Raw genomic sequence first — 10,668 nt, 5'->3', positions numbered from 1 at the left:
ACCCGACCCAGGTATGACGAATACCCAAAAAGTCAAAACCCGGTCATACCCGTACCTGGGTATATGCTCGAACCCAGGTATTAAAAAAAAACCTGGTTTGTGCACCTCTATTTGCATGACTTTAAGAACCATCCACTCTTGAGTAGTATGATATTCACTAATCAAGACATTCGGTAAATTTTTAACTTTTAACATGTTGGACTATAATATGTGGCCCAAAAACATGTTACATATCCAATCAATAAAATAATGTCCAATCATCGTTGGGCCGTTAGTTCCCGGACGCTAGAAAAGTCTCTTTAGAGAGTTGGCCCGATAAAAACATCCACAACTCAACAAGTCAGTGGAGTGTTAAAAGTCATACTCAAACAAGTTGGTTTGAGATAATTATCAAGTTGGATAATCATATGTAACGACGTTGTATATCTTTTTTCACACTATATAATAAAAAAAACTAAAGAGTGTGACACGTGTTATATTGGAGACATCTTTTTTTTTAGTTTTCTCGCTTCTCTCTCTTACTTATTTATAGATGATTATATTTTGTAATTAAACAATCTAAAACTTCATAAAACAGAATAAGTATGGTGTATGTAAGCATGACATTTAAAAATAAACTATAGAATAGTAACAAATCACATTTTAACATCTAAGGCACATAACATTTAGCATATAACAATTAAAGGTGCTGACATTAGGAAATTTAAAACATGTGCAATTAAAAATTTATAAGCTAGGACAAAATAAACAATTAAGCGCCTAAGGCACCTAATCAAGCTATAGTCTAAGTCTAAGGGTTATAGTCTAATAACGTAAGTCTAAATCTCTATAGTCATTGGCTCTGATACCAATTTGTCACATTCCGACCCGTGACGGATTATCGGTCGGAGCGAGATGATTGTCCAAAGCTTATGGCAACTGTTAAAAGTTAAATCTTTAATCATGTCATAGTTAAAAATGTCACATAATCATATAAGTTTCAAATAATCCATACAATATTTCAAAACATAAACATAAATAAATTACCATTTATTTGTCTAAGGCACATCCTAGGTGTCTTCATCTTCATCTCATCAAACCTGATTTCCTGTATCATGTGTAAAATAATTTTGGGTCAACTAAAAAGTTGGTGAGTAAATCTATATTTAAATAAAATAATTTATTTTGTTATTTTAAAAGGTTACATGCAATACCAAATGTTAGTGATATAATCATAACAAATAAACAATAACAATAATCAACACAACAAATGAGATAATACTATAACGCAAGATTCAAGCCCCAAAGAGCGAATCTAAATGATGTTGGTGTTACCTAGTTCAACCCATGGTCGTAGGGAACCGATCTGTCAGTGGGTCCACATGTAAAACAAGAGACACAAAGCGAGTAAACAAACAAGTACAAGCATATATAACACATAACTACACATTTATTTTGCATGTTGATGAATAAAGTGAATAACATGATAAATTGTGATGCATCCACATCAACAGCAAGCAAGAAACAAACCCTGTTTGTATATCAATGAAAACAAAGCAAGGTAAATAAATAGACAAGCTAATTAAATTTTCTAGCTAATCGGTCAAATAACAAACTCTATGAAAAAAAGCCCAATAACTGGTCCTAATCATTATGAAGAAAACCAAAAAGTAGAGACTAACAATATCATCATCCTCTTTACCCATTCTTTTAGTGAACATTATGTTATGTAGTCTTATCAAGGCCTTAATCTTACCATCATGATGCATCCACATCAACAGCAAGCTAGAAATAAAAACCAACAACATATAATCTTTAAACGATCGCATCTTTTATCGTCTAATACAAAAAAGGAAATAAGAAAATATATAAAAACTCCAAAAGATAAGATCTTTATATACCAAGAGAAAAAAGAGCTAATGAGAAATAAAGTCAGTTTACTTAAAGTTGGGATCTTTTGGCTTACAAAACCGACAGGATATAAAGATCAATCGTTCTAAAAGTTAATATATACAATTATTATACATACATATACACACACACATATATATTCACTTATTGATTGATGAGAATTATGTGTTGTGTGACTCTTGGTTTTTTTGGTGTGACACACTCCAGAATTGCAGTTAAGTCTTAATTTTCAACATGGAGGCTAAACCACCTTAACGAACCCGAAAATCACCAAAAAAAAGGGTTTAAAAAACGCTAAAAATCATTAATTGTGTTATGTAAAGGCTAACTAAAATAAGATTACTAATTAACCAAAAATAGAAATATAAACTATCAAGAGTCAAGACTTTTCCCATAATAGAACTTTTAAACCACAATTGGTCAATTCCTACACAAAGTACTAGCTAGAAACACTATAAAGAATACCATGTGTCCAAAATTTCTTCAAGCCAGAACCAGATGAAAATAAAAGGAATTAACCGCTCAAACGAAAATAAAAACATGATCGATTTATTCACGCTCGATCTGAATTGTAACATGACTAATGTTATACTCCTTGTTAATATACCCAACCACCTTATCGAGCACCATATCAGCATCCGCTTCGGGCCCGATTCTTACATGACAAGCTAACAACACCTTCCCTACAGTAATAGCCCATATATGCAATTCATGAATAGCAACCACCTCCTCTATCTCACATAGACCCCTTTCTAGACTCGTCGCATCTATCTCTCTCGGCGTGCTTTCCATCAAAACCTCCAATATGTCGCGCAACATGTTGATGGTAGTATACAAAACTATAACCGAGAACAATAGTGTGCATATCGGATCAATGATTTTCAAGTTGGGGTTATACCATATGGCCGCCGCACCAAGCATTACACCGGTACTTTGGATTAAATCACCTAATACATGTAGATAGGCCCCTTGAACATTTATATTACCCCCCTTCTTCTCCTTTGTTTCGTCTTTTGAGTAGGTTTTTAATAACGGCTGGCTATGTTCTTCATGATCATGATCATGATCATGGTGATGCTCGTGTTGACCATGATCATGACCATGATCGTGCCCGTGCCCGTGACCATGACCGTGACCATGACCATGACCAAGTATGAACATCATTAGTAAATTAACAACTAAGCCGAAAGAAGCGATTCCAAACATAAGACTACCTTCAATCTCAACCGCACGATAAATAAGTCTATCAATCGCCTCGTAAACAAGAATACCAGTAATCAACCAAATTATCTGAATCGAAACAAGCGTCCCAAGTATTTCAATTCTAAAAAACCCATACGACTGGCGAGGCGTAGCCTCCCACCCCGAAGCCCAAACAGCAAACAACGATATCGCAAATGCAGCAATATCAGATAACAAATGAGCAGCATCAGTGAGAATAGCAAGACTGTGGGCTTTGATCCCACCAAAAACTTCCACACCCATAAACACAAAACACAACACAACCCCACCCCACAGCTTCCACATTGAATCCGACCGCTCTCTTGCTTCTCGAGAGCTTGTTCGCGCATCCGAGAACCCACATGGTGCACCCCCACACACTTTGGATGCACCATGTGTTCGGTTCTCTTTAGAAGACACATCAGAAGATATATCAACAGTGTGTGCATCCATGTCTGTTTGTTTGTTTCACTATATCACCTGAAAGATGAATCATAAGATGAATCAAGAATTAATATACAAGCACAGTGGACTGATTATTATTATTCTATATTAAGATTGGGGATTAAAATAGTGCTGAAAGTAAGGGATATGCAAGATTCTGAATCAGAATTTTAAAAACCGGTTTTTAAATTAAACCGGATTAGGCTAAAAAATGGTTCAACCGGTTGAACCAGGTTGTACTGAGCGGTTCAACAAGGTTGACTAGTTAACTCTATAATTTCATAAATTACAACGTCAACTCAAAAGTTAATCCAAAAAAGCATGATTACATATTAAAAAATAATCCAAAACCTTATGCTGTTTCACTTATTTACCGGGGTGTTTCGTACCGGATTTACATCTGGAAACGGTAATAATAACCGGCCGGTATTTACCGGTTTTTAAAACACTGATTCTGATAAATTTTTTTTTGTGGTTCCCAATAATAATTTTATTCGAATCAAGGATGCAAAGAAATCAACAGAATCGGATGGTTTACCTGAGAGGGTTTGATGGATGAATGAATGAACGAATGATGGTGTGTATGAAGCAGGGGTTATAGATACATGGTGGCTATATATAAAGCGACTCCTCATATGCAGGGTTTTGGGCTTGGGCATGGTAGTATACATAGACCCACCAAGTATATTTTTTAAGGGATAATTTCATATTTCTTCTAAAAAAAACTGGTTAATTGCCTTTTTTTACCTAATTTAAAATTAAAATTGCATATATTCCTTTCCTTAATTAATATATTTGCAAATTTACACATTTTAATTTATTTTATTAAAAACAAGTTATATAATGACTTTTTTACCCTTATTTTTACTAAACTTGGAAAAAAACCAGATTTATTCAATTTTTACTAGTCTTTGTGGATTTTTCACAATTCTTTAAAAAAAATACATATTTATTCATTTTCACTATTTTTACTAAAACTTAAACACTGAAATAAACCAGTAAACTAGTAAAAATCTACAAAAACTTGTAAAAATGAATAAATATGTATTTTTTAAGTTTTAGTAAAAATAAGGGTAAAAAATCATTATATAACTTGTTTTTAATGAAATAAATCAAAATGGGTAAATTTGCAATTTTATTAGTTAAGGAAGAGGATATATGCAATTTAATAATTAAGAAAATGGATATATGCAATTTTAATTTTAAGTTGGGAAATACGCAATTAAGCAGCTTTTTAAGAAGAAAATGCAATTGTCCGTTTTTTAATATTTTTTTATTCCAACAAAATATTAATATTTAAAAAGTAAAAGAATATTCTTGAAATCTACTTGTATAGTTAATGGTAACATCTATATATAAATATATATATATAGTATAGAGAGAAGCTGAAAAAGAAAGAAAATCATGATTACAAGCGAATTTTGAACGAAAAATCAGAAAGAGACTCTCGAAATCCAATATTTTACACTAAAAAAATCATAAATTTTTGGTAAAAATATAATTACGAAGCGAAAAAACAGAGCGGATGGGGACCCCCGGCCTTAACGAAGCTCCGACAATGACAGCACGTCAACAAAATATCAAACTCTACCTGTTGGGTAAGCCTGATCCAAAACCCATGAATCTATCGTGTAACTATTAATTAATTACATTTAGCATTATTACTATAAAAATGTATCAAATATGTATATAAAAAACTCTCAAATGCTTTTATGAGTGATTTTAAAAAATTTCCAACAATAAAAAATGCTCAAATGCTTTTAGTAATAAATAAAATAGTTTGTATTAATAGATCAAAGTTAATTGAAAAATTAAATTAACAAAATTATAACTACACGTCAATGTTTATTTTTTTAAATACCTATCTTGATAACTGTATATATTAATATGTTACATTATATTTTATTAAATTATTATTTAACCGTCTAATACATATGTTTTTTTAAAATCATATATAATCATATATACTTTATGGAAGAATTTCAAAAGCTAATTTTGCAAAATACTTTATGGAAGAATTTTAAAAGCTAATTTTGCAAAAGTTTATTTGGTATAATTTGTTTTGTTTTAGAACTTTTCTGAATTGTATAAGGATTTTGTATGTGATTAGTTATAGGTAGAGGATCCTGTAAAAAGTGCTCAAAGTGTGAGAAGTGTAAGAAGTGTATTATAATACTATATATAATACTATATAACACCATATAAACACCGTATAACAATATATAACACCATATAATACCATATAACACTATGTAAAACTATATATCATTATATAACAAATATAACACTATAGGTTGTCTGATAGCATGTCTATTATAGATGTATAGTGTTATATTTGTTATATAATGATATATAGAGTTACATAGTGTTGTATGGTATTATATGGTGTTACATATTGTTATACGATGTTTATATGGTGTTATATAGTATTATATATAGTGTTATAATACACTTCTTACACTTCTCACACTTTGAGCACTTTTTATACTATCCTTACCCATTAGTTATAATCATATATACTTTATGAAAGAATTTCAAAAGTATACGACATTGATATGAGTTGTATTTGTTTGACATAGCAAAATAAATACTGTTATTTAAAAATAAAAAAAAAAAGGACTGTTTACGATGATTTTTAGATTCATCTTTCGATTCCCTATTGTCACATCATAAATTGAAAATTCTACTTTAGAAAAGTTCGAACTTAAAAAAAGCTTCTTGTTTCAAGAAAAATCAAGGTATCGTTGCATCAAATCATTGCCTACTTTCAAAAATTAGAATAATCATCAAAAAAATAAAATATATCAAACATAGTGAAAGTATCATATAAATGTTGACATTAAAAGGAAGATCAAAGTTCAAAAACTTAGGGTGTGGGAGAGATGGCATGAGTTCAATGTGAGAGACGTTGTGATGTAACTGTATTGCTTGTTTTTTTTTTTTTTTTTTGTATGTTTTTGAGTTTTTACGACATATATGTTAGCCTCATTCTATAATCATAGAATTTCGTTGTTGAAAAAAAAATCTAAACACCTAAATCTATTTTATGTCCTCAACTTTGTGTTTTTCATTTTGATTTATGAAATTGGGTATAACAAATCTTAAGATCAACAATAGAGTGGGTCATTGGATGGGTGTTACATTAGCAATATGAAGAATCAAGACGCCTATGTGAAGATGAGGATGGCGCAGATCACACCACGCCTCTTACTGCTTCCCTTGAATTTTTTTAGGCTAGCAGTACCCCAATCCTGCTCATCACGCGTCAATTCAAAGGATTTGGAGTGTTGCGGTGGGAACAATCTTATATGAAGGTAAGGGATGGCGGGGAACGCCACACCCATAACACATAGTCTGACTACGCATTCTTTCGAAAACCATCAATTTTCTCTCTCTAAAAGTCTAAGAATCATTTTAAAAACTTTCTTCATCACTCTCAATCTTTCTCTCTCCTCTAAAAAGCGGTCTTTCGGCCAAACATTCATTCTTTACCTTACATATATGCACATTCCAGTGTCTCTTTTCCACATGTGTAGATGACTACAAAAACTTTTCATTGTTGATGCTCTTACATAGATAGGTAACTCAACTCTAATATGTCACTCTTGTTTGGGCGTACGTGGTGTTTCTAGCTATCTGGATCGGTTTGTAGTTGTTAGAGGGTTTGTTTTTCGTTGTCAATTCATCAGTACCAACAATAACATGGCAACAAGATAGCCAAAACAAAACACAAATTATGAACATTAGAATTTCCTTGGTTTAATGTTCGTTTAATGGATTTTTGACAACATCATACCATGATTCATCAACTCCTGACAATATGTAATGCATTTAAATGTTCAGAGAACACATAATGAGTGTTAAAGAGATTAACATTCTCAGTTTTAATACTTTGTCCTTTCCTTTTCTTTTTTATTTTTTATCTCATCTGCTCTCTTTTGTTGCAAGGATGGGCCAACACTTCTTGTCTTTTGCTTGTGGTCTTTAGCTTGCTTGTTGGACCAGGATTTGGACTGTGGGCCATCTCTAAAGGCTGCAAAGGGGCTGCTAGGGTTTCTTTATGTTTTTATATTTTGTTTGTTGGGAGGTGTCGGAGATATCAAGACAATCTGCCCATCTTTTACAAACCTATTTACTTTCTCATTCTCACAAGTTATTCGTGAGAGTTCTGCTGCAATCATTTGCTTATCAATATTCAATGTCATCAAGTCAATCTGTGATGACCAATTACTTTGTACTTTGAACAAATTTTGATAATAAAAGATCCAGTTCCTCGGTTTTGTGCATTGTTTGAGTTTTCTGATATGGTATCAGAGCTCAAAGGGTGAATCTTGATTTCTTGGTGTGTTCCGCTGCCAGTTATCGTCGAATCAACAGTCCCTGTGAATCCTTCACCTTTCGCTCTGCAGTAGGGGTTCTAGATCATTTTTTCGGATCTGTTTTTTCGGACCCAGGTTGTCGGCTGTTCTCGGTTCAGACCAGATCTGGTTCAAGGAAAGCTTTTATTCTCGTCGTAAAGCTTCGGACTGCTCTTTTTTTTTTCTTTGCCTCACAGTTTGTAACCCTAAGTGAAGGTTACAACTGTAAGTTATTTATTTGGCGAACCCTAACTTGGGAAATCCCCTCGGTGAGATCTTTCTGTTTTTTCTTCTTTGTAGTTATTGTGTTGGTCATTGATTTGGTTTTTTTGTTTAGTTACTCAAGGTTTGGTGTCTTAGTTGATCACTTGCTTGGTTCTCTATATCTACTGGTTCTGTGTTCTTTGCTATCTTGTTTGGTTATTGTGTTTTTACTACGTGAGATAATATGGAAAAAACTGAATCATCTGTTACTTTGGTTAGTAAACTTGATGCTAGTGATCCACTTTATTTGCATGCCAGTGATTCTAGTGGTCTTACTGTTGTTAATATTAAGTTGAAAGGAACAGAAAATTATGTGGTGTGGTCAAATGCTATGAAACTTGCCTTAATGGCTAAGAATAAATTAGGGTTTATTGATGGATCTTGTAAGAGGTCAACAACTGATGAAGTCTTAGCTAGTCAGTGGGATAGATGCAATTCAATTGTTTTAACTTGGATTTTGAACTCTGTTTCTGATGAACTGTATGTTGGTCAAGTCTATTCTAAACTTGCATCTGAGGTGTGGGATGATCTTAAGGAAACTTATGATAAAGTAGATGGCTCGGTTGTATTTGGTTTATTTCAAAAAATTAATTCTGTTAGCCAAAATGGGACTAGTGTCTCTGAATATTATCACAGAATTAATACTATGTGGAAACAATTTGATGCTATGCTACAACTGCCTTCTTGTACTTGTCAAGCTTCTACTAAGTTTAATGAGTTTAATCAGTTAATCAAACTCATGCAGTTCTTGATGGGATTAGATGACATTTATCAACCGGTTAGAACAAATCTTTTAACAAGAGATCCTCTTCCAACTGTCAAAACTGCTTTTTCTATAATATCTAGAGAGGAATCACATAGGGATTCAAATAGTTCCTCTAAGGTTCCTAATGTTGGCTTTGCTGCTAAAACTAATCAATTCAATGATAACAAAAAACGTTTTAACAAAGGTCCTAATCCCAACTTGAAGTGCACTCACTGTAATAAGATAGGGCATGTGGTGGATAAATGTTTTGAGCTTCATGGATACCCATCTAATTTTAGACCACGACCTAATCAGAACAATAATCAATGGTCTAAGCCCAATAATACTGCTAATCATTCTGTGAGTGACAAATCTGTTAGCAACTCTTTGAATTCTCTTACTTCAGAACAGTTCTCTAAGCTCTTAGGTTTGCTTGGTGAGAAAAAGATTGATGATGGGTCTAAGACAAATGTTGGAGGTAAAAGTCACAATGTGATTTCATCTTTAGGTTGTTACAAGAGGTCTTATTGTTTTAACAGTAAAGCTTGGTCACATAATAATATGAGTTGGATTATTGATTCTGGTGCTAATCAACACATGATTATGTCAAGTGAAAATATGTTTAATAAAGTTGATGTCTCTGATTATAATATAACTGTTAAACACCCTAATGGTACTGATGCCAAAGTCACTACAATAGGGTGTTATAAATTATCCAACTCTGTTATTTTAAAAGATGTCTTTGTGGTCCCTGAATACTGTGTCAATTTGATCTCTGTGCATAAATTAGCCAAGGATAATCAACTTAGGGTTGTGTTTGATGAGGACACTTGTTATATTCAGGATTTGTACTTAAAGAAAACCCTGGTGACTGGTAGACAAACTGATGGTCTTTATTTCTGTGGTAATTCTTTCAACTCTGTGATTGCTTGTTTTAATAAAGCTGAAACTATAAAGCTCTGGCACTCAAGACTTGGTCATCCTGCTGATCAAGTTCTAAATGTTTTAAATTTTAAATCTGATAAAACCAATATAGATCCTTGTGAAGTTTGTCATAAAGCAAAACAACACAGAGTCCCCTTTCCTTTAAGTGAACATAGAACTTCTAGAATAGGTGACTTAATTCATTTGGATGTTTGGGGTCCCTATAAAGTCTCAAGCATAGAAGGATTTAAATACTTTCTCACCATTGTTGATGACTTTACTAGGTCGGTTTGGGTGTATTTGATGAAATCTAAGGTTGAAGTTTTTGAAAATATTCAAAGTTTTTATAATCTTGTGAAAACTCAATTTGAAGTAAATATTAAGGTTTTTAGGAGTGACAATGGAACTGAGTTTGTTAATTCCCAAATGTCCAACTTTATTAAGTCACATGGAGTTAACTTAATACTTTGTGTGTTCTGTTACCTTGGAGTTAACCAGCCAAGGTAAAATTAACCTAGCTTACCTACCCCGTTTGACACATACTTAACACATGTTATGACTTATGAGCTTTGACCCAATATGTTGGTACAGAAAAAATATATGCCCTTCACTGAAAACCGGATCTAACCCATAAAAAGGTTTAATAATTACAACAAAATCACATTGAAACATCTGAAAAGGTGGTTTCATAATATTTTATTTAGTAATTTATTTATAGCAATGATTATGTTTTTGTTTTTGTTTTTTAAGGTGGTTTCATAATATTTTATTTAGTAGTTTATTTATAGCAATAATTATGTTTTTGTTTTCGTTTTTTTGGGT

The 10,668-nt window shown here is 32.5% G+C and overlaps 1 protein-coding gene across 1 annotated transcript; it reads right to left on the bottom strand.

Annotated features, from left to right (window-relative positions):
* Positions 1 to 2,255: 2,255 nt before the first annotated feature.
* LOC110864483 (metal tolerance protein 1) lies at positions 2,256 to 4,167 on the bottom strand. Its single transcript, XM_022113557.2, has 2 exons — positions 4,094 to 4,167; positions 2,256 to 3,591 (listed from the first exon to the last, which is right to left on the bottom strand). Exon 2 carries the CDS (start codon positions 3,562 to 3,564, stop codon positions 2,440 to 2,442), a length of 1,125 nt encoding a protein of 374 aa, XP_021969249.1. The 5' UTR covers positions 3,565 to 3,591; positions 4,094 to 4,167; the 3' UTR covers positions 2,256 to 2,439.
* Positions 4,168 to 10,668: the final 6,501 nt, after the last annotated feature.

This window comes from Helianthus annuus, chromosome 6 (genome assembly GCF_002127325.2).
Source record: "Helianthus annuus cultivar XRQ/B chromosome 6, HanXRQr2.0-SUNRISE, whole genome shotgun sequence".
Classification (NCBI taxonomy): domain Eukaryota; kingdom Viridiplantae; phylum Streptophyta; class Magnoliopsida; order Asterales; family Asteraceae; genus Helianthus; species Helianthus annuus.
Note: the sequence above shows the minus strand (reverse complement) of the source record. Positions and strands in the feature narration are given on the sequence as shown.